General features: G+C 60.0%; 1 protein-coding gene across 2 annotated transcripts in view; it reads right to left on the bottom strand.

Moving 5' to 3' along the window:
• Positions 1–23581, bottom strand: part of CELSR1 (cadherin EGF LAG seven-pass G-type receptor 1) — a 146317-nt gene extending 122736 nt beyond the window's left edge. For both annotated transcript variants that reach the window (XM_025282673.3, XM_044940747.2), the window contains exon 1: positions 19690–23581. In XM_025282673.3, coding sequence (XP_025138458.3) covers positions 19690–23281 — 3592 coding nt within the window. In that variant the 5' untranslated portion in view covers positions 23282–23581. The remainder of the gene's footprint in view (positions 1–19689) is intronic.
• Between the last annotated feature and the right edge of the window lie 1138 nt (positions 23582–24719).

Below are 24719 nucleotides of genomic sequence, written 5' to 3'. Positions count from 1 at the left end.
TGTCCGGAACACGGCGGGAGGCAGTGCAGTCCAAGGGGGCGAGCGTGCTCCCCAGGGCGGTTGTCACAGAGGCCGGAGACCTGGTGAGCTGGTTGGCTCTGCACCCTCTGCACCCTCTGCACGAAGCAGACCCGGACGGGCCTCCACTGGGCCACCCTCAGAGTCCACCTCTGGCCCACTGCGGTGAAGTCAGAACAGCTCAGGCCTCTGCCGTGAAACACACACGTGTCGTTTAAAGCGAGGGATCTGAGGGTGAGCAGTTCAGGAAAGGAGCAGCTCATTCCAAGGAGACAGGGACTCCCCCTCCCCAGGGGTTCCCCTCGAAGGTCATTAAAGTGAGCCAGATACACCACGGTCCTTCAGGGCCCCATTGTCCCCAGACAAAGGGACGGCTCTCCAGGGCAAGGGCCCCAGAGGTGCCTCACAAAGAGCCCCATCGCCATGACAACCCCAGCAGGGCTGCAGGCAGGCGGACCTCGACAGCGGGATGAGCCAGGACCACCACCTTCCTCCCCGCAGACACAGCCAGAAAGAAAAGGGCCGCAGGGAAAGGCTGACCAGCCTCAAGGGCGGCGGGGCTGTCCCTGGGCTTGGGGTCTGCGGCGAGGTCCTGCTCCCTCCCTTGTTCCTGAGCGCTTAGTCGCTCAGTCACGTCCGACTCTTCGCAACCCCATGGACTATAGTCCGCCAGGCTCCTCTATCCATGGAGTTTCCAGACAAGAATACTCAAATGGGTTGCCGTTTCCTCCTCCAGGGGATCTTCCCAACCCAGGGACAAACCCGAGTCTCTCGCGTCTCCTGCGTTGCAGGCCGATTCCTTACCGCTGAGCAACTAGGGAAGCCCACTTCCTCCTTTACTGCTTTTCAACATTGGAAGAATTTTCTGAGTGAGCTTTTTGAACAAACCAAGAATGCTTTTGATTCAGAAAAGCAATTTCTGTTAATAGCCCACAATAAAGCTTTAAAAGATTTAAAAAGCACAGTGTTGGGACTTCCCCAGGGGTCCTGTGGTGAAGACGCTGGGCTTCTGCCGCAGGCAACACAGGTTCGATCCCTGGTCGGGGAACTGAGAGCCCACGTGCGGTGTGTGGCCAAAAATAATAAACAAATAAATAACGCACAGCGTCACCTTCTCCTCAGTCTGCTCAGTAGCTGCTCTGGTTTTGTCTTTTCCTACGTGCTGGTGGCTCAGATGGTAAACAGTCTGCCTCCAACACGGGAGACCCAGGTTCCATCCCTGGATCAGGAAGATGCCCTGGAGAAGTGAACGGCAACCCACTCTAGTACTCTTGCCTGGAGAATCCCATGGACAGAGGAGCCTGGCAGGCTACAGTTGCAAGGTCGGACACGACTAAGCGACCATCGCTTTCACTTTTCAGGCACCGTAGGTGGGATAAAAAAAACATGACTAATATCGGGAAAAGCAAGGCCACAAGCACAGCCGGGTGTTCCCTCCCTGCAGACCACGGGGCCAGCTCGGCAGGTCCACGGCCCGTAAGCACCTCCCAGGCTCCTGACAACCCCCCCGCCAAGGCTGCTAAACCCCAGCGGGGACACGGCGCGTCGCCACACCGCAGCTCTCCCAAGCAGAGCGCAACACGGGGTAGACCTTCCCTGAGGTCCCAGTTTGTAACCCAACATTAACTCTGCTCCGTGTCTTTGGCACACCGGCATACATCCATTCAACAAACACTGGCCTTCCTTCACGTCGAGCTGGGCACCCACAGCACAGAGAGCCACAAGTTCTCGGGGTGGCGGGGTGGCACTCACAGTGTCCCATGCACCTGGGCACAAGAGGGCACCTCAGGGCGTCACTGAGGGCAGAAGCAGAGGGGACGGGGGACCCAGGCAAGCAGATGGAGGGTCAGGGGCCACGAGGGCACCGCCCAATGTGGGGCAGCGCCTGGATGAGCCACTCTCCCCACTGACCAGAGGGGGCCCTCGGTGACCACACTGTGGCCCCCCCGCACTCCCAGCCTGCGAGCGCCTCCTGGAGACCTGACACAAGCCCGGCCTCCCTCCTCACTGCCCGGCCGGCCTGAGGAACCGTGGAGTGACAGGTTCCGCTCGCTTCCCCCAGCGTCAGCGCGGTTTGCATTCCGCCAGGACACACTTGGGCTCCTGCTGCCTCCAGGGAAGTGCGAGTCATTTCCGTGCAGAGGCCCAAGCTGGCACAAGCCAGGCCCCACCCCAGCCCTGCGCCCGACGGCCTCCAGTCTGCCAGGAGGGGGGCACGAACTGACACATCTCACTGAGGACTTTATTTTCTGCACGTTGGGCGACACGAGGGAGGCAACACCCACAGCAGATCTGGGTCGACCGGTCTGGCTCCCCGCAGGGTCACAGCCCCCTGCGGGCCCGAAGGCGGCACCGAGCACCCCGGGGTGTCACTGAGATGCAGAGAGGGCGGGGGAGTAGCCGAGCAGGGAGATAAGATCCAGGTTCAAAATCAGTCCCGACAGGGAATTCCCAGGCGCCCCAGTGGTTAGGACTCTGCTTCCACTGCAGAGGTCACGGGTTTGATCCCTGGTCAGGGGACTAAGAACTCAAATGCCCCTGGGCAGGCCCATGGAGCGTCCTAAGTAAGGCTTTCGGCTGCGGGGGTTAGCCAGCATCCTTATTCACACCAGGAAGTCCAGCGTGTCACACAAAACATCCGCACGGAAAGGAAACGGATCCGACACACTCAAGTCCCAAGCCACGTCCTCTACCATGAAACCCGAGAAGCACACAGCAAGCTGGGCGGGGGGCGTTACAGTCACGGAAGGAGATGCTGCCTGCACGCCTGCAACGCTTCTGTCCGGCCCATCAGGCCATCCCCAGGCCCAGCTCTCCCCGCCACGTGCTCCTTGGAATACGAGCCCAGAAGCGAAAGCCAGAAGCAAAAGTTCACACAGCCTCAGAGTAACAAAGCCTGCGTGAATGTCCTGTGTACAGCCTGAGCCAGCTCTGTACTGGGCTCGTCCACTTTTCTCTCATTGCCCAGCCTCCCAGCGGGGGGAACAGGCCCTTGAGAATGGACCCGCCTCTAACCTTGACTGGGGGTCTTCCCCACCCCGCTGGGCGCCAACGCCAGGGTCAAGATTCCTAAACTGCACTGTGGGAGTCGCTCCTGAACTGCTGAGTCGTGTGGTGCAGAAGCCCCGACATCTAAATAGGCCCCCCGGGATTCCGTCCACCGAGGCCCGCTTCATATTCCTGTCTCCGGAGGCCCCATCTCTCTGGGCTGCCAGCGAGTCTGATCGGACCTGGGGGGACGTGGAGAGCCCCACGTGGCCAGATCCCGGCTGCGAGGCAGGCACCAGGGTCACTCTCCCTGCCCGCGCTCTCACGCTCACAGACGGTAACTGACTCCTTTGTGCTCCCCCTCCCAAGTGTCCAGAGCAGCAAACCCTCGAGTAAAAGTCCCTCCATGGAGGAAGCCGGGGCTGAGGCGAGGAGGAACATCTGCTCCCAGCTCGGCTGAGCCGCAGAGAGCGCCTCGGGCCAGGGTGCCGGCTCTGAGTCATCCCCGCCCCTCCGAGAAGAGCAAGTCACTGCAGGCCCAGCCCTGGAGCCCCACCCCACCCCCAGGATGCCTGCCTGCACCCGCCAGCCCGCCAGCCCACTGGGCAAGCGCCTAGGCCGCTCTGGGCCTCTGGTGTCCACTCCAAACCCCACACCCCCAAGCCTGTGTCTCCTTCAGAACTCAGAGCCCCCGAAGGGCAGGGACCCACATGGGCACCCTCCTGCACTGTGGCCTCCCCCTTCCCCTGTCGAGCCCCAAGGCCCCTGGCTGGAATGGATTCATTTTAAAACCCATGATTTCCTGTACAGAGAGTTCTGTTGCTGAAGGATTGTCCTAAGTCACTGATCCGGTCCAACCCCTGGGTGGCATGAACAGCCCACAGAAGGTGACCACTTGTCTCCGTGGAGCAGGGGCAGAGACCGAGGGGCGGGGAGAGCAGACAGCCCGCCTCCACCTCCTAAGCCAACTCCCGGCATCAAATTCCTTCCTGCTTGAAATACCTAGGGTGGCTTCTGCTTCCCCAACAGCTCATCTCATTAACAAAATTAGCTTTTTTAAAAGCAGGGAAGTCTGGAGAATACCTGGAGAGTCAGATTTTCTGTGTAAAGTACGAACCGTCCCGACACTGGAAACACATCACCCAGGCTGGGCTCTGCAGTACCCGAGGTACAGCTCACAAGCAGGCTGGGAGGCGCGTGTGCCAAGTCCCAGGGCCACAGGGTCACAGGAGGGACACCTCGCTGAGACCGGGCTGCTGGGAAGGGTGACTGGGTGGCCGGGACGGCGGGGGGAGCAGAGCTGCTGGGGTGAGTGCCAGGGCACACAAAATGCGTGGGTGTCCGTGGGGGCAGCAGGGGCCCCACCAGCCCAGTTCCGCCACCTGGCATCTGACCCAGGAGAAAGTGCCCCAAGGGAGGCGACCCAGGTGACTCGTGGGGGACCCTCAGTCTGGGGACTTGCTGAGCAGCCACCATGGTGCCAGGCCAGGCCTCCATCAGCCAAGGCTGAGGCCCCAGCAGATGGGAACTGGGGTGGGGCATGAGACTCGGAATACCATTTAGAAACAAAACATGAAGGCCCTGATGCTGGGAAAGATTGAGGGCAGGAGGAGAAGGGGATGACAGAGGATGAGACGGTTGGATGGCATCACCAACTCGATGGACGTGAGTTTGAGCAAGCTCCGGGAGTTGGCCGTAGACAGGGAGGCCTGGCGTGCTGCAGTCCATGGGGTTGCAAAGAGTTGGACACAACCGAGCGACTGAACTGAACTGATGAAGGCTGAGACAGCCTCAGGCCCAGACACACCTGCTCGGTCCAGGTGGAGGGGCAGGAGCTGGGGAAGGGGGTGGGGCCACGCGCTGGATAAGCCCGAGGCAGGTGGGTTACGGGGTGGGCGGGGAAGGGCGGAGACAAGCGAACCCTAGAAGACACATCGGACAGTGGGCGGCTGAGTGGACGGGGCCTGGTCAGCATGAGCTGGTGCTGCCTTGGATGGACCACAGGGCTGGACGTGAAGGATGAGACCTGAGGACTCCGATGGAGTCCAGGGTGTCATGCAAGAAGGACTGTCAGGCTCGGGGACATTGAGGTGACCGTCCAGCCCACTCTGCCCAGGACATGCTCACCATTAGCACTGAAGTCCTATATGGTGACACCCCCGGGTCAACTCTGGTGCCAGCGAGGGGCAGCAGGCAGAAGGTCAAAGGTCAAGACCCAAAGCTATGTCTCCAGGCTCGGCTACAGCCTTCCTAGCACAGGCCCCACGAGAACGAGGGTGGACACCAGTCTCCCTTCCCACCAGATAGTCGCCCACCACTCCGCATGGTCACAATGCATGCTAGTGACTTAACAGTACCTTGTCAAACATCATGGGCTTCCCTGATAGCTCAGTCAGTAAAGAATCTACCTGCGATGCAGGAGACCCTGGTTCGATTCCTGGATTGGGAAGATCTCCTGGAGAAGGGATAGGCCACCCACTCCAGTATTCTTGGGCTTCCCTTGTGGCTCAGCTGGTAAAGAATCCGCCTGCAATGCAGGAGACCTGGGTTCGATTCCTGGCTTGGGAAGATGCCCTGGAGAAGGGAAAGGCTACCCACTTCAGTATTCTGGCCTAGAGAATTCCATGGACTGCACAGTCGCAAAGAGTCGGACACGACTGAGCGACTTTCACTTTCACTAAGGGCTTCCTCCCAAGAGGGCCGCCTCCCTAAAAGGGCCTGTTGAGTCGACCCCGAGAACATTATCAGACACTATGAGACGGCCCTGGCTGACGGGTATCATGCACGGGTGACCTTGTAACAGAACAACGGTAACAGGCGCACCCACCGCGAAGCCCCTTCTCCACCGTGACCCACCTGGGGCTCCCCGCGGCCACCTCATGGCCTGTGCGCCCCGGCTCCACTCTCTCTGCCTCTTGCCAGCTCGCACGGGGTTTAAAAACAACTCTCAGGACACGGGCCACAGCCCAGGCCTGCGGCAGGAAGCTGTGCCCCAAGCTACACGGCACAGTCCCTCCTGCCGCCCAGAAGAACCTGCGCTGACCCACCAGGTCTGACTCAAATTCGTGTCCCGGCCGGTGAGCCAGGAGACACCCTCTTTGGTTTTCAAACAGGGGTCAAGAGGGACGGACCCCGAGGCTGGGGTCGCCGGCTCCAGAGAAGACCAACACAGAGGCCCACTGGTTCCAGGGAAGAGGGATGGAGGGCGTCCTGGTGGAGGCAGCCCTTTCCTGAGGGGGTCACTTCAAAGAGGGATGAAGACCCCTCCCAGGGCCTCCCAGCTCCAGAGAAAGGAGCTGCCACGCACCGGTTTGGCTCCTGAAAGAGCTTGGTCAGCTCTCACACTGTCCCAAAGTCACTCTGGGTTCACAAAAAAAATGCCAGACTGATGAGACAGAAACAAAGGTGGGGGAGAGCGAGTTCCCGCAGCAAACACAATGCCCTTCTCGGGCCAGCCGGGCCGGACAGCTGTCCCCACCCTAAAGGCTTCTGCTTCCTGGCTTCGGGGCCACCTCCCCTGGCTTCCCTCCCAAACGGACTCCATCCAGCACTTTCTATGTAGCAGAAAGTGGTGCCGTCTGGACACAGAGCTGTCGGCCGCCAATTCCGCTTCCTCAGTCATGTTTGTTCCACAGTGAGGTGCCCTTGCACACGCGCTGAAACTCACTGTACTGGACTTCCTGTCATACTCTCACACACACATACACACGCACGCACGCACACACACCCCCCTGACCTCCGACAGCCACGTGCCGGATGCACAGGAAATCTCCCAGAACAATAAACCTTCATATTTTCCATTTTCTCTTCTCTGAAGATTTGGAGGGACTTTCGATTGCACAGTAGAGAATTTTCCATGCTTAGAAGACAGGATGGATCGGAAAGGCCACTCCCGCAGCCGGGCCCCGTGGCATCAGGCCGGGCCCCATGGCATCAGGCACAAAAAGCAGAGCTGGGGGCACTGTCATTGAAAGCACACTCACCCGCCGCACACCCACCCTCCACTGAGCACACACTCTGCACCCCTGCTGCCCGAACGGGACCTGGAAGCGAGATCCAAAGGCCACCACGGCTTCCTAAGCACATAGACAGTGTGGAGCCTGTGGGATCGCCACCAACATGGGACCTCATCCGGTGTGATATTCAGTCTAATTAGAGGAAGAGAGAAAAGCGCAGGGTCCCGATGGGTCACTACAATAAGGAGACCCATGCTGTGTTTCGGGTGTTCCAGTGGGCAAACCGTGGGTTCCACTGGGAAAGTTCCATCACCTGATTTCACACAAAGAAATCACTTACGTGCATGAGTATGCAGCAGGTGCTGCAGAGGGTTTAACTGTGTGCCCCGAAAGATACGACCACGTCCCAACCCCTGGTACCCGTGAACGTGACCTGATTTGGAAATAGGATCCTTGAGGATGTGATGAAGATATAAATTAAGATGATGTCATCTAGGAGACGATGGCTTCCCCGGGGGCTCACTGCTAAAGAACTCGCCTGCAATGCAGGAGCCACGGAGACATGGGTTCGATCCCTGGGTCAGGAAGATCCCCTGGAGGAGGGCATGGCAACCCACTCCAGTATTCTTGCCTGGAGAATCCCATGGACAGAGGGAGCCATAGGCTCCCTCCCATGACAGGGGAGCCTACAGTCCACGGGGCTGCAAAGAGTCAGACACGACTGAGAGACTGAGCACTCACAGCATAGCACATCTAGGAGTGGGAAGTGTCAGTCGCTCAGTCGTGTCCGACTCTTTGTGACCCTATGGACTGTAGCCCAACAGGCTGTTCTGTCCATGAAATTCTCCAGGCAAGAATACTGGAGTGGGTTGCCATGCTCTCCTCCAGGGGATCTTCCTGACCCAGGGATTGAACCTGTGTCTCCCGCATTGCAGGCAGAGTCTTTACTGTTTGAGCCACCAGAGAAGTGGGGTGGGCCCTAAAGTCAATAGAACTGGAGAGACTTCCCTGGTGGTCCAGGGGTAAAGACTCTGCAGTTCCACGGCAGAGGGCTCAGGTTCGACGCGTTCAGGGAACTAAGATCCTGCGTGCCACTCAGCCAAAAACAACAACGACTCAGCAGAGGTGGAGTTCTTATGAGTGAAAAGAAGACACAGAGACACCTGGAGGAGGAGGCAGGTGACAACTTAGGCAGGCATGCTGGAGTGATATTCTGCAGACTGGCTCCCAGCAGCCCCGGAAGAGGCAGGAAGACCCTCCACCGACAGCTTCAGAGCAAGCACCTGTGGACCCCTTGATTTTGGATCTCTGGCCTCCGGACCGTGAGAGGAGAAATGCCCGCTGTTTGAAGGCACCAGTTGTTGGGGGTGGGGTGGACTTTGTTACAGCAGCCCCAGGAAGCCAACTCAGCAGGCCTCTGACCACAAAGCATGGGTCCAAAGAGAAGTGGCCAACCCTCCGACTCAGTTTAACGACCGGCCGATCACAAGTCCCTTGGTTTCCGAGGCTGGTGCAGAGCCCAGGCTGAAGCCTGTAAAAGTCTGTAAGTGAAGCCAGGACCCTGCAGAAGGGACGCAGAGAGGACTGGGCTCAGCAAGGAAGCCACAGCTCAAACTGTCTGTGCGCAGGCCCAGCAAAGCTCTGAAGGGAACAGGCGGCTTCGGACGTGCCTGGCGGGGATCCCACACAGGACGGTCCAGAGCATTCCCAGGATGCCGCCCGAATTTCTGCCCTGCTCAGATCTGGGGGACAGGGGTGAAGGCTCTGGCTGGCCCTGAATCTCTGCCCTGCTCAGATCTGGGAGGATGCGGGGGTGAAGGTTCTGGCTGGTCCTGACCGCACAACCCTGGGACTTGTCAACCTCAGCACCAGAGGCCTGGGGTAACTCTGCTCCTCAATCCCCACGACGCGGCAGCTTCCAAGCCCCTCCCTGAGACTAGTCACTGCCCCTCCACCCGTCGGGCCCCAGAGCCCCATCAGTCGGACCTGCCCAAGCCCCAGCTCACTTCAGACCTTCCTGAAAAGCCTCACCCCACCGCCCCACCCTTCAACCTACAACATTCACCACTGTGCTCCCTCCGTTGACTCCTGAAATCCATGCCTATGGGGGTCTCATCCTGACCCAGATGCCTCCCCTGGAGACTCCCCTTTCTTGGGGAGGCGGTTCACGGAAAAGCCCAGAACCTCTTCCTCAGGCCACCACCTCTCTTGAAAGTCACAGTGGTGGAGGCAGACATCCTGAATGTACCGAATGCCACTGAAGCGTCCACTTTGAAATGGTTTATTTATGCTATGTGAATGTCACCCCAATAAAAACGGAGAAGAGATCACATCTGATTGCTTAGATGTGTCAGAATGCCAACCAAGTCTGTCTGGACCAGCACGTGTGACGAGCTGTGGTGGGGTCGGCCCAAGGGACAGGGCAGGGCTGGGGAGAGCAGAGCCCCCCACACGCGGGAGGGGCCGCAGTGTCTCCACCCCTCTGATGGTCTCCCCCCAAGGCACCGGCCTCTGGTCTGGATTCCAGCCCTGAGCTGACCTCTTCCCCTGGGGACACCTGGGCACCCAGGCACTGAGCACCCTTCTGCTTACCCTGGGCCTTAAGATCCATGTTGATCTTTGCGGCTTCTCATATATAGTTAAACATCAAAGAGATTTTACCCCTGTGCCAGACACAAAATTATATGACCATGTCTGCCCCTTTTGGTGTTTACAAGACAGAGGTTAAGAGTTCAGGAACTCGCAGAATGAGAGACCCGGGCTCTGCAGGGTCCGTCTGGATGCTGTCAGGACCCAAAACAGGACAAAAGGGATCAGGGCGCTGCCCTCCGGGCGGGGGGACCACAGATCAGAGGCACCTGCTCCCATCTGGCCAGCACCTGAGTGACCAGAATAATTTTGCTTTGTGGCACTTAAAAAAAATTATCGTAAGATATACATAAAATTTGGGCTTCCCCTGTGGCTCAGCAGTAAAGACTCCACCTGCAATGCAGGAGATCTGTATTCAGTCCCTGGGTTGGGAAGATCCCCTGGAGCAGGGCATGGCAACCCACTCCAGTATTCTTGCCTGGAGAATCCCTTGGACAGGGGAGCCTGGCGGGCTACAGGCCATAGGGCCTCAAAGAGTCAGACACGACTGAAGTGACTTAGCATGCACGCACACATGAATTTTAATGTTTTAGCCATTTTAAAATCTACAGCTCAGAGGCACTAAGTACATTCACATTATTGTGCAACCATCAACACCATCCATTTCCAGAGCTCATCTTGGAAAACTGAAACTTTATACCCATCACAAAACCGCCCCCCATCCCTCTCTCCCAGCCTTGGTAATACTCATTCTTTAAAAAAAAAAAAGTATTAAATTTATTTGGCTATGCTGGGTCTTAGTTGTGCTACACGGCATTTTTCTTTCTTTCTTTCTTTTTTTTTTTTTGCCAGCATGAGGGATCTTTAGTTGTGGCATATGGAATCTAGTTCCCTAATTAGGGGTCGAACCCAGGCCACTACATAGGGAGTCTTAGCCACTGGACTACGAGGGAAGTCCCTACTTTTTATCTCTACGTATTTGACCACCCCGGAGAAAGCAATGGCACCCCACTCCAGTACTCTTGCCTGGAAAATCCCATGGGCGGAGGAGCCTGGTAGGCTGCAGTCCCTGGGATCGCTGAGGGTCGGACACAACTGAACGACTTCACTTTCACTTTTCACTTTCATGCACTGGAGAATGAAATGGCAACCCACTCCAGTGTTCTTGCCTGGAGAATCCCAGGGATGGCGGAGCCTGGGGGGCTGCCGTCTATGGGGTCGCACAGAGTCGGACACGACTGAAGTGACTTAGCATAGCATAGCATATTTGACCACCCTCGGAGTCTCATATACTCCTACAAAAAAGCTGGTCCTTTGGTGTCTGGCTTATTTCACTGAGCACAATGTCCTCAAGGTGCACCCACGTGGCAGCCTGTTTCACAATCTCCTTCCTTCTTAAGGCTGAATAATATTCCATGGTGTGTACAGGCCACTTTTGCCTATCCGTTCATCCACTGAAGGACGCCTGGGTTGCATCCAGCTTTGGCCATTGTGAATCATGCTGCTGTGAGCATGGGCTTCAAATATCTGTTGCGTTCTTGCTTCCCCTTCTTGTGGGTATGCACCCACAAGTGGGATTCCTGGATTCTGTGGCAGTTGAGGAACTGCCTACCACACCTTTTCTGCAGCAGCTGCACCATTTTACATTCCCAGCAGCACACAAGGGTTCTGATTCCTCTACGTCCTCGCCCACAATTGGTATCTTCTGTTTTGCTTTGTGTTCACAGTGGTCATCCTGAAGGTGGGAGGCGGAGTCCCACTGCGGCCCTGATCTGCGTTTTCCCAGTGATCAGTGATGTTGAGCATCCTTCCCCGTGCCTGTGGACCATGTGTCTCTCTTCTTGGGAGAAGTATCTGTCAAGCCCTTTGCCGACTTTCTAATCTGGTTGTTTGTTTCTCTGCTGTTGGGTTGCTAGAGTGCTTAATATATTCTGAATAGTAATCCCTTATCAGATACAGGTTATGAAAATAATCCGTAACCACTTTTAAATGTGATCATTTTTCAGCATGTGCAAGGTTCACGACAAGAGAGAAAAGTTTCCCAAGCTCAAGCTGCACTGCTGTTCTTTTGATCCTTCGTTTCTAGGACACAGGGTGGGGAGCAGGGGTCCTGGGCAATGACCGACCCTCCCCGCCCCCCGCCCCTGCTGTCGCGTGGGCCCCGAGAGGGCCGCCCGACCAGCGTCAGAAGTCAGCGCCTGTCTCTGCTGCCCCCTGAAACTCTGTGCTCTCTCAACACCAGAGACGGGTCACAGCCCTGAAAAGGACAGCTGCTGGGATGGTGGCCGCACGTGGCCATCCCCACCGCGGGCCGCACAGCAGCTGAACTACTGCACTTCACAGAAACCGTCCCGCGACCCTCAGCTCACTGAGGAGAATTTATTACCCTGCAAGAGGGCTCTCATCCTCCAACGCTTAAGAGCACGGCTTTGTTTACACGACTTGCAGCCAGTTTACCTTAACCAAGTGTCATTTAGATTAGGTATTTTTAAAATCCTGAAAAGATAAGAAAGATACAGAACCGGCAGTAAAAACAGACTTTTAGGAAAGAAAGAAAAGGCTTGATTGACAGATGGCGGGAGGGAAGGCAGGTGGGGGGGCTCCCTGACCCGCAGAACCTGTGCTCCCAGGGCACATCAGACAGCTGCTCAGGGCACGTTCCTCATCGGTGTCCACTGCTTCTGCCCGAGGCTCTGACCCCTGCACCGGCCCTGGGTCCTGCCTGCACCTGGAGCACACCAGTCCTGCACGCCACAGCTCCCTGCGATGCGGCTCCACCACAGGAGGCCCCATAGAGGCTCAGGGGCAGCTCCCCACCCTGCTCGCCCGAGGGGCAAGGGAGTGCTCCCACACGACTAAGCGCGGAGCACAAGCGGCCCTCAGCCTCCCAGCCTGGACAACAGGCCGCTCACATGGAGCTTCCAGCCTCGGAGCCCCCTCACCTGCACTCCCCTGTCCAGGGCCTAGCTGCTGGCCAAAGGGGGAGATCAGAGGAGGTGGTCAGCACAGTGGTTAAAGCACCTGGACACCAGGGTCTGGCCCTTCCCACCACAACCAGCTTGCCAGCCTCAGTCTCTCTGCTGTGTAATGGGCATTCTCAGATCCAAGCAAGATGACGCGGGCAGGGCCCAGGCATGCAACGGGAACAGTGGTGACCATGCTCTCCTGTGACCACCCCGGACCCCCTGTCCAGCTCTGAGGCCAGCCTCCTCCTGCACTGCAGGCCTCCTGGTCCCCGGGGCCAGGCTCTGACCCCTGACCATGAAGCCACAGCAGAGAGGAGGCAGGGGGCCAGCGGGTACGGCCAGCGAGGGGAACGGTTCGGGGAGGCCCACAAGCCCCCGGCTCCCCAGAGCTGGCATAGGCCTCACAGGGGCCCCGGAGCGCCCACACTTTCAGCAGAGACACGGCGACAGGAGAGGGGCCGGACAGCTCGTCTCACATCCCCACCTAGAAAACAGAGGCTCCGCGGCCTCGCCCACGAGATGCAGGGAGGAGGTGCACCAGCTCACCTGCCACCCGAGGGCCACCTGTCCTGGCGGCGCCAATGGAAAAGCTTGTGGAAAGGCGGCCACAAGGCTGGGCCCCACAGCCTCGGCTGCCGACCTGCCAGACACTGTGGGCCCGACATCGTGATGTACACCAGCCAAGGGCTAGAAGGACACCCTGGCATGGGGTCCCCACCCTCTGTGCCTCCCAAGCGCCTGCACAAGCCCCCAGTCATGAGGGACCCCCTGTGTGGCCCCCACGCCTCCACGTGAGAGCAAAGGGGAAAACCCAGGGTGGGCTAGCTGAAGGAAAGGTGATTCTACAGTTTGCCTTCAAAGCAGTTGTCAGGATCATGTGTGTGTACAATGTAAGTGTGCGTACATGTGTGTATGTGCGTGCATTGCGTACATGTGTGTACACATGTGTACATGTGTCTGTGTGCATGGGTGTGTGTACACGTGTAGGTATGTGTCCCTGCATGCATGTATATGTGTGCCATGTGTGCACGTGTGTGTGTGTGTATTGCATATACGTGTGTACAAGTGTATACATGAGTATCTGTGTGCGTGTGTGTACGCCTGGGTGTGCATGTGTACCTGTGTGTACATGTATATCCATGTGTGAGCATGTGTGCATGTGTGTGTGTACATGTGTGTCTGTGTGTTTAAGAAAAAACCACCGCCTCTATTCAGGACATCAGGAGAGTATGGAATGAATGTTGAGGATGATAAACCCTTGCGTTGGGCTTTTCCCAGCTCCAGAATGTTCATTCCCTAAAAGGTGCCTGATTAGCCAGGGAGCCACAAGTTCTTACCTGAAGCAAAAGCAGGAGAATCCAGACACTGGAGTTTTCCTGGGAAAAAAAAAGTAGCCCATTCCTTCCACCAGGACCCAAGCCTCCAGGTGAGCAGAGGAGACTGAAAGTGCGATGTGAGGGGGCTGTGCTGTTTCCACACCAGTGCCCCCCCGGCCCTCCCCGGGGACCACAGCTTCGCTGAGCACCTGCTGTGCGCCGAGCCTCAGGCCCGCGGGGCACAGCCGAGGGCGCCCCGGGGTCCTCAGCCGTGTTATACCCCCTGTCCCCACAAGCGGGGTCCCCACCCGCGGTTCCTCAGGCTATCACGGTGACCCGCCCAGACCAAGCACGCAGAAGGAAGAGGGTTCCTTACCAGCCCCCTCCACCCACCGTTCAGAGAGGGCTCGCAGGAGAGTCTACGTGTTCAGGTTACAGAAGAAGAAAAAACCAAAACTATTTCCCCCAGGGCTGTGAGCTGGAAAGAATCAAGCCGAACCTGCGAACACTCTCCGCACTCTCTGCCCCACATGATAAAATCGACTTCTGTTCGCAGCACAGTGCTGGGGGAGATGCAGGCTCTGTGGTCCCAGCCACACCACACGTCCCGGGGCACAGCCTCTGCTGGGGGAGGGGTTGCCCAGCACCCACCCAGCTGGTTCCTCAGCGGGTCTCTGCCCACCGGTGTCCCCCAGGTGGGCAGGTGCATGCGTGCATCAGCCCAGCCCAAAGCAGACTTTCCACAGCGTCACCAGGTCGCCAGCACCAGTCACCTTCCTGACGTGACTTCAGCTCCACGCCTCCTTCCCAGGGGCTCGTGTGGCCGCAACTTTTCCCAGGTTTTAAAAAAGCGGTTTCTCTGTCACCTTTGTTGGTGGGTGGGGCCGGACGGAGACCTCGGGTCACTGGGCGGGCAGCACAGAGATGGGGAAGCCAGGTCCACCCGCTCCTGCATTAGGTCCTCAAGCAGACACAGAAGCTCCCATCCCCGCCCCAGTCCCGCAGCCCCTGGTGCACGCAGCTCGGCCACAGCAGGCCCGCAACTGCCCCTGACGCTGATCCCCAGCCTGGTCCAGTCCACGGCTCCCCAAAGGGGCCCGCGCCTGTGACAGGCAGCCTGCACAGGCGGGTGGAGTACCAGGAGAGCGGTACACGTTAGCTCATCGACCCCTCTCCACCCTCAACTCCACCCGCACCCGCACGGCCATCCCGCCTCCCCTCTGAGCCTCCCCGGTGCCCGCTGACCCAGTCGTCCACTCTGCAAGCCCCTCTCTACCCTGGCTCTCAGGGAGACCACCAAGGACCTCCTCTTGGCCAACCCAAAGTGACTTGGCCTGAGGCCCCCCTGGACACCAAAAGGCATCGACCACTGCTGACCGCCTTCCGGCGTTCGCTCTACCTCGGCCCCCTGGGATGGCACCCTTGATTTCTCTCCTTCTGCGGGTGGTTATTCCAGCTCCAGTTCTCAGGCAGGTTCAGCCTTCCTGACAGGCCCCTCAGGCCAGGCCCCCACCCCCCCAGGCTGGACCTGACCCCCATCCCCATCACAGCCCAAGTGCCCTGCCGACGGGTCACTGACCACCCACGGCCGTGCTGGTCCAGATTGTCACCCCCAAGGCCATGTAGTCCACCTCCGGCTATGACCCCAGCTGCTCTCCAAACCCACACGTCCCACCATCTTCACGACAACGTCTAAGGGGTCCAGCCACACGGGGTCCACAGGGTCCAGCCCCTCTGCACACATCTCCTCACTCAGCTTCCTCTGCGTGTTTCCAAAAGCACAGCTCGTGAGCCGCTGCCCAGAGTTCAAATCCCAGTGCCAGCAGCCCAAGCCAGAGGCCCTGGAGGCGGGTCCAGCCTGTGCCAGGGATGCCTTCTGTGGATGAGGCTGCTGCAGGGGCAGGCCTAGGGCTCAGATGGGCAGCATGCGGTCAGGGCGGCGGGGGGAGGAGGCTAAGGGGGGCGTTCCCAGCAGGCGGGGCAAGTCGGCTGATCAACCCCACCTCACTCCCATGTCTCACCGTCTAACCTCCCGAATCCCCTCCATGCAGCATGATCACCCTAGAGCCATGTTCCCAACAGCAGTTCAGGGCAGGGGGAGATTTGCCCCACCCACCCCCTCCCCTGCCGCCAGGAGGGCACATCACCCTCACTGTGGTTAGGGGCGTCCCCAGCCCACCCTCCCTTGAAGTCACTTCGCTGTTTACCCACTGTCCCCACCCAACCTCCCGCTCAGGGCCAGGCACACAGTAGGTCCAGCACACAGTAGGTGCTCAATAAACAAACACTCCCTTGTTTCTGAGCCAGTGTTTCTGAAAGTAAGTACATTAACAGGACACTACCTCCAGGGCTACTGAAGCCCCGAGACGGTTAACTGCTTCCCCAAGTGCCTAAGTCTTCCAGGGCCGGTTATGTCACCAGAGAATGCAGCTCGACAACTGACGTGGTTAAGCTGGTCTGATCCTTTTCCACACGGCGAGAAGCAGAAAAGAAACATAATGCTTGCCTCCAGACGCCGCCTGGTACTATGCCCACCTCGCTATTTCCTTGTTGGCAGTCGCTGTCCCCGCAATATCCTGGATTTAATTCAGCAAACATATTTTAAACCTTTATCAAGCCTAGACGACTTTATCCCATCGGCTTCCCACCAAAGTAAGCGGGTAAAGGTTATTCAGTCTCATTGTTTCATGACTTTTGAGATTTGCTGACACCTCTGAATGATTCACGGCCCGACCACTTTTACCCCACCAACGATGCCCTTACCACCCCAAAGGCCCTCAGGCCCAAAGCACAGGGTCATTTTCCCCCAGTGCTGCGCTCCGTAACATGCGGCTCACGCCTCGACACCCAAAGGCACACACGTGCCCAGGTGGGTATTTAAAACGTCCGTTCACTAAATGAGCAGCTCCTAGGAGAACTACCCAAGGGGCTCCACGTGCGACCCCATGGGCTGCAGCACGCCAGGCTTCCCTGTCCTCCACTATCTCTCCGAGTTTGATGGCTCCCCTCCCACTGAATGCTAAATCTCATTCAAAAACCGTCCCATGTAAAACTAACACCGTGTATCACCAGATGCTTTCTACAAATGGCGGAGATTTTAATGTGACGATATTTAGACTTCAGAGAGCATCGGGTTTTTGTCCTTGGTGGGCTACACAAAGCCATGAATGCTATAGGCTCCCAGCCCATACTAAGACCCCAATCCAGGCACAAGGAGCTGCCCTCCTCCCAAGCCTGTCCACCTTGGGTACCACATACCCCTTCCAATCCTGTGCACCTTCCCAGCGGGCTCCTCTCCTGGAGGCACCCAGCCTGTCCTCGAGAGCTCCCACAAAACCTAGTGGATGGCTGGGCTCTCTTGACAGCAGCTCCAGGGCGGTATCAACTGCAGATTGTAAGCTGCTAATAACTCCAGCTCCAGGGCGCCAGAAGCTGTAGGGGAAGGCTGTAAACCCGGAGGAGCCAGTAACACTTCAATGAAAGCAGCACGGAGTTTGAAACCACAGCTTTCCCACTGTTTCTTAAAAAAGAAAGAAAGAAAACCTAAGATTCTGACTCCAGTTAACTCAAAGTCTGATCTCCTTGCTTTGTTCCATTTCTACACACAGCCGTGCTGTTGGGAGTTACAGCTTTTACAGTTTCTAGTATTTTGTTCTTCGAAGTATTAACTAGTTGTCAAACGGCTGGAGGGCTGTGTAGGATCCCAGGGTGCCTACTTCATTATTATTTATTTAATTCTTTGGCTGCATCCCCAAGACATGTGGGTTCTTAGTTCCCCGACCGAGGACTGAACCCACGCCCCCTGCATGGGAAGCGAGAAGTCTTAACCACTGGACGGTCAGGAAAGTCTCGCAAGTCTACTTTAAACCAGAGCATTGCAATAATTCGCCGTAGCAACTAATTCCTCACAACGTCGCTCACGGGTAAGAGGGGAGGGTTTGGGTCTCGGTTGGATGCCTGGCGCTTCTGCTCGCTGGCGGTGTGACCCCGAGGAACTGACTTCACACCTCTGAGTCTCAGCCTCTTCATCTGTATAATGGGCACAGCATGATGCCACTCGCCTCCCAGGTACCAGATGGATAAGCGACAAGGCAGTAAGAAGAGTTTACAAAAGTGTTTGAAGTCCGGCTCCAGGTGACCACCACCATCTGGGAGGGTGGACACGAGGCCTCAGTGCCTGGCAGACTCCAGGCGTGACACACGGGCTTCAGAGCCCAGATCTGGACCACCAGATGTTCACTACACAGCACGGAGCGCCCGGCTCACCTTCGAGAGCGGTCCTGGCTGTGGGCCCACCGTGTAGACAAGACAGCCCTCAGTTCCCAACCTCCAAAGACTGAAATCCATCCTAAACCCCTTAACCAGACATCACGGGCCGGGGAGGGCCACACTCCTGATGCTTCAGACACAAACACCCTCGCTCCCAGCAAGCTCCAGTTCCCATAAAAGCACCATGTCCCACGTAAGTTCAAAACCCTATGATGTTGCCAAGACACGTTTATATAGGCTGAATTTTCCACTCTGTTCTACCTAGCAGATACAGGGGGGAAAAAAATGAAAGTGGAAATTTGTGAGAGAGACTTTTTAAAAAAATTATCATTGCTCGGAAAATCCATAACCCTGATTGACAATTCTCCTTAAGGCTCTATTCCATATTCTCTACACACAGTCACAACTTCACAAAACCCACAATATTCACCTGCGGGTAGACTAGGCGGCCAAAGTCAACGTCGCAGTACTGCACTGCCTCCAAACCGGACCTGCAGATTCCAGCTTTTACAAGCAAACAGCTGGAACCTACATGCAACTCAATCCCTGATATATGCAGAATTATAGCAAAATGTGGAACAAAATAAATCCGAGAAGTAACTTGCTAATTCATCCAGGGGTATGCTGCATTGTAATAATTTATCATTTAAACAACTCATCTGAAATATTGACTCAACTGCACAGATCACAGCCATTCTTGATGACGGTCTTGTCTCCTAGTTGAGGTCACAGCCTGCAGGAGCCACCTGAGGTCTCTTGACTGCCCCCCCCCCCCACTCCCCTTCTCTCTTCCTTGTCCTTCTATCTGCCCCCCTCTCTGCCCCACCGCCCTGCTTGTCCCAGGGGGGTCAGCAGTATGGAGGGCACCCTTGCCCACCTGGGTCGGGCTGGCCGAGCCGGGACACCATCCCTCCAGCCCCAGAGCGGGCAGGCTGGGTTCCCACACTGGCTCCAGCACCAACCTGGGCAGGCCTCTCAGTAACACCCAAATTACAAGCCCCTGTCCAGGAGCACAAGCCAAGATCAAACGAGGCTACGTTTTCAAAGCGCTCCCACAGGGGAAAGCACACAGAAGCCCGCCTGTTATTATCTGGAGGAGACAGAAAGGAGAGACGAAAGCAGCTAACTCCAGCCGTCTTAGAGGGTGACTCAGGGACCCATCCGGCAATTTCCAACAGTCCCACCAGGGAACTAATTGGCACATGGGGCGGGCAGTGACCTTTGATCTTTCCCAAAGGGCGAGTGCTGACTACAGAGCATCACCGAGCGAACCAGATGACTCAGATAACCCAAGAGCCCAGGTTTTAATAGCACAACTCAGGGAGCTAGGCCCTCTGAGAAAAGCCTGGGAAGGACCGGTCCTGAACTTGAAGATGCCCAGGCCTGCTCCCAGCCAGCTCAGTGAGAGCAGCTGTGTGGCCTGCCTCCTGCGAGCGGTATCCAAGCATCCCACCTAAGGCCACAGATCCCCATAGAGCCGCCCGGGCCCTGCCCAAAGGCGCGCCGGCTTGCCGGGCGGCTCCTGGCAGCCCCCTGCCGCTCCCCAGGGGGAGGGGGGTGCCCCGCGGGGCCCCTGTGGCCACTCACCGGAAACAGACACTTCCATGAGCGCCTCCAGAGGCCGGTTGTTGTCCAGGTCCCGGCTCAGCTGCAGCTCGCCCGTGGCAGGGTCCAGCAGCAGCAGCTGGAGCTCGTTGCCCTGCAGGAAGGTGTAGTTGAGGCTGTCCGAGAGGTCGGGGTCGTGGGCCGGGATGCGGCCGATCACGCCGGTGGGGAAGCTGTTGGACTTGTTGGTGACGTAGTTGTTGAAGAGGATCTGGAAGTCCGGCAGCACCGGAGGGTTGTCGTTCTGGTCCAGGAGGCGGATGTGCACCGTGGCCCGGCTCACCAGGGGCGCCGACGTGGCCTGCACCACCAGTACGTACTCCCGCCGCACCTCGAAGTCCAGCTCCACCAGGGCCCGCAGGTCCCCGCTCAGCAGGTCCAGCTGGAAGACCTCGGGCACGTTGCCTTCCACAATCTGGTACATGATCTGGGCGTTGGGACCTTCGTCGGGGTCGCTGGCTCGAATCCTTGCCACCACGGACCCCACCGGGCTGTTCTCCTCCACAAACAGCTCCAGCTCATCCTTCTCAAACACTGGAGGGTTGTCATTAATGTCCAGGACGGTCACCTGGATTTCCACCGAGGCGCTCAGGGACACTGGGCTGCCCCGGTCCACGGCCAGGGCGCGAAGGTTGTACACCGCCACATTCTCCCGGTCCAGCCGGCGCTGGGTGCGGATCACGCCAGACGTGGGCTCGATGTAGAAGTCCCCATCGCCGTCGTCCCCGCCCTGGAAAGTGTACAGCAGGCGGCCATTGGGGCCCGAGTCCCGATCGGTGGCAGAGACCTGGAGGACGCTGGTGGACGGGGGCGCATCCTCGAAGACGGAGCCCTGGTAGAAATCCCGCAGGAAGCGGGGCACATTGTCGTTGGCATCGAGGATGAGGATCTCCAGGGAGGTGGTGTCGGACTTCTGGGGGATGCCGTTGTCCCGAGCCGTGATGGCCAGCGTGTAGGCGGCCTGGTCCTCGTAGTCGAGCTCCGTCATGGTGTAGACGGTGCCGGTGTCGGGGTCGATGCGGAACTGCGGCACGGGGTCCTCCAGCACGTAGGTGATGCGAGCGTTCTCGCCGGTGTCCTCGTCCGTGGCGCTGATGGTGGCGATGGAGGTGCCCACGGGCCGGTCCTCGCTGACGCTCACCGTGTAGTGCGAACTCTGGAAGACGGGCCGGTGGGTGTTGGCGTCGGTGACGTTGATGAAGACCTGCGCGGTGTGCGAGCGCATGCCGTCGGACGCGGTGACGGCCAGCACGTACTGCCGCTCCTGCTTGTAGTCCAGCGGCAGCGCTAGCGTGATGAGGCCGCCGCCGCTCTGGCTGCTGAGCGCAAAGCGGTTCCGCGTGTTGCCGCCGGTCAGCTGGTAGGTGATCACGCTGTTGGCGTCTCGGTCGAGGGCTCGCAGGGTCAGCACGCTGCTCCCCACCGCTGCGTCCTCGTTCAGACGCAGCTCGTACACCGGCTGCGTGAACACGGGGTCGTTGTCGTTGACGTCCAGCACCGTGATGGACACGCTGGCCGAGGAGCTCATGGGCGGCGAGCCGTGGTCCACCGCCTCCACCCCGAAGCTGTAGTGCTCGACCTCCTCGCGGTCCAGCTCCGCGCACACGGTGATCCAGCCCGAGCTGTTGTGGATCTGGAAAGGAAAGTCCGCGGCCGGAGCCGGGGCTGCGGGCGCAGCACCGCCACCCCCCACGGAGGCTGAGGCAGTGTCCACCAGGCGGTAGCGCAGGCGTGCGTTCTCCCCCGCATCAGCATCCACCGCCTGGATGTGCAGGACCGAGTGGCCAAGAGGCACGTTCTCCAGCACAGCTGCCTGAAAGGGGCTGCTCACAAAAATGGGGGCATTGTCATTAACGTCCAACACCTGCACCGAGACCAGCCCCGAGGAGTTGATGAGCGGCGGCCGGCCCCCATCCTGGGCCTTGATGCGCAGAGTGTACTCTCGGATGGTCTCGAAGTCCAGCGGGTTGATCACATCCAGGCTGCCGCTGAGCGAGTGCAGGTAGAACTGCCCCTTCAGGTTCCCGCTGACGATGCTGTAGTGGATGGCGGCGTTCTGGCCCTGGTCGCGATCCGTGGCCTGCACTCGCAGCACTGGCGTGTTGACGGCCACGTCCTCCGGCACCTGGACGACGTAGCGCTTCTCGCTGAACTGGGGGTAATTGTCGTTCTCGTCCTCCACCACGATGTGCACGGTGGCAGTGGCACTGAGCGGGCCCGGGTTTCGGCCCTGGTCGTTGGCCTCCACCAGCAGCTGGTAGCTGGCCTCCTCCTCCCGGTCCACCACCGCCCGGGTGCGGACCACGCCCGAGCGCTCGTCGATCTCGAAGACGCCGCGAGCGCCCTCCAGCAGGCGGTAGCGCATGTTGGCGTTGGAGGGCGCGTCGCCGTCGGTGGCGCGGATGGTCAGCACTTCGTAGCCCACCTCGAGGTTCTCGCGAACGCGCTCGCGGTACTCAGACTGCTCGAAGACGGGGCTGTGGTCGTTGGTGTCGCTGACCGTGACGGTGAGGTAGGTGGCGGCAGAGCGCCGCGGCGAGCCGTGGTCCACCGCAGTCACCTTGAGTACGTGCGTGTCCTTGGTCTCGCGGTCCAGTGGGCGGGCGGTGCTCACCAAGCCCGTGTCCGCGTCGATGAGGAAGTAGCCATTGGAGCGCTCATCAAACAGCGCCTCCATCTGGTAGCCCAGGCGCCCCGCCTCGCCCTCGTCGGGATCGTGCGCTCGCAGCTCGATGACCGCGGTGCCCGCGGGCTCGTTCTCGGGCACCGACACCTGGTAGCTGGGCAGCTGGAACTGCGGGGTGGTGCTGCCGCCAGCGCCCCGCCGGGCCCGCCGCGCCGCCCCCGCCCCGGCCTGAGGCAGGCCTGGCGGCGACGGCGATGGGGAAGGCGTCCCCAAGGCCGCCTCCAGCGCCAGCTCCACCCGGACGGTGCCGGCCGCGCGCCGCAGGGCACAGAGCAGGAGCAGGCGGGCCGAGCCCCCGGGCGGCAGGCAGACAGGGCGGCGTGGGCAGCGGGAACCGGGGCGCGGCGGGCAGCTGCAGGCGGGGAACGTGGTCAAGGCGGCCAGCGCCGAGTGCAGCGTGGCCCCGCCGCCGCCAGGGGCCGGGAAGCACAGCATCGCGCCGGGGCCAGGCACCGCTAGCACAGCCCGCGCGCGCAGCTCGGCGCCGAGAGCCCGTCGGCCCCGGAGCCGGGCGCCGCAACCGGGACCGTGCGCGCGTGCCCGCAGGCGGAGGCTCAACGCCGTCTGGGCGCTGCGGTCGGCCAGGCGGACCTGCAGTGGCAGCGGACGTCCCCCCAGGCGCGCGCAGCCCGGGAGCCCCGCGCCGGGTCCGCGCCGCCGCCGGACCAGCCGGCCGTCGCGGCTCACGTCCAGCAGTTCCCGCAGCGCCCGGGGCGTGTGCGCCGCGTCCAGCGCATAGGTCCAGCCGGGCCCGAGGGCGAAGGCGTGGGCCCCGCCGGGCACTTGCAGCTCCCAGGCGGCCGCTCGGAGCCCCAGCGCCGGTAGGGCGGCGGCCGCAGCCAGCAGCAGCAGCGCGGGCAGCACGGGCGGCGGCGGCGGCGGCGCCATGGCCCGGAGCCCGAGCCGGGCGCCCGAGCACAATCCATGCACCCGGCGCGGCTCCGCATCCACCCGGCGCGGCCGGGGGGCGGCTCCCGCGCGCCCGGTGCCGGGCCCTCGGGGCGGCTCGCGCCCCGCCTCCCCGGGGGCCCTGGAGGGGACACCGGGGGCCGGGCTCCCGGTCTCCCCCGCAGCTTCCACTTCAAGAGCACTTTGCGAAAGTTTGCGAAGTTGGTTTCAAGATGGCTCCTCCGCGCGTCCCGGGAGGGCGTCGCGCATCAACCTGCAGTGGCGGCGGATCTGGGTGGTTCCAGGTGGCTCCTGCGCGGGCTCGACAGGGCGGCGTGGGAAGCGGGGCGGGCCCGCGGCGGGACCAGGGTTTTGCTCCCGGAGCGGGACGGGCCGCACAGCTCGGCCGAGACCCCAGCGGCCGGCTGCTGCCTGGGCGGTGCGCTCGGCCAGCGCCCCCAGCGCCCGCGCTCTCCCCGCCCCTGGCCCGGCCCGGCCCCGCCCCCGGCCCCGCCGCGTATTGTTCGGCCCCTGGGGGAGCCGGCCCGGAGGTGCGCGCCGGGAGGATCGCTATGGAGACGCGGGGGCGCAGCGGCGGCGGGGGCTGCGGGCAGGGCCCACTCTCCAGCGGCCTCCCCACCCGGCCTCCCTTGGGGGCAGGGCCGAAGGAGTCGGGCCGGGAAAGGCGGCGGAGCGGCGTGGGGGGGCGCCTGGTGCCGTGGCCACCAGTGCGGCGGTGGCTCCACTCTCGGGGGCTGAGCGCAACCGAAGCCCCCCTCCCCACCCCGGCAACGCTGATCCGTGGAGACCGCCACCCGGGCTGGACCGACAGGGGAGAGTGAAGGGTGCGGAGGCTCCCGGGAGGGGGCAGCTCTCCAGCGGCGGCTGCTGCCTGGGTGGGGGCGGGGCGGGGGGGTGTTACAGATTTACAGCCATATGCCCGAGGCTAAAGTGCTTAACCCGGAGAAATTTTCCTGGACTTTGAAACTCTATAGGCGACTAACCAGAACAGGGTCCCCTTGGGTTTAAAAGGAAACTTTTAAAGGAAAAGAAAAGCAGTCCGAGTTGACACTTGGGATCGGAGTTGGAGTCGGCGAAGGCGAGCTCATTTCCCGCGCGCGCGACTGGCTGGAGCGCACAGTTCGTGGCCGCGCGCTCGGGCTCGAGGCCCCTAGGCTACGGCCGCAACGCAGCGGCCCGGAGCGCAGGCCCGGGGGGGCGGAGAGCCGCCGCGGGCGAGGTGGGGGGACACCCAGAACCCTACGACAGCGGCCGGTCTCCGGCCCCACCCCGTCTCCTGCGGGGAACAGCCCGGGAAGGGAGTTTTAGGGCTGAGACACCACTGCCGCCTCCTACGGGGCGCAGATGGGGAGAGGGTGCTTTAGAACTGACTGCCACCTGCCTCACTTCCTGCGGGCACAGCCTGCGGGCGAGGGGC

The sequence above is a fragment of the Bubalus bubalis genome, chromosome 4, assembly GCF_019923935.1.
Source record: "Bubalus bubalis isolate 160015118507 breed Murrah chromosome 4, NDDB_SH_1, whole genome shotgun sequence".
Taxonomy (NCBI): Eukaryota; Metazoa; Chordata; class Mammalia; order Artiodactyla; family Bovidae; genus Bubalus; species Bubalus bubalis.
Note: the sequence above shows the minus strand (reverse complement) of the source record. Positions and strands in the feature narration are given on the sequence as shown.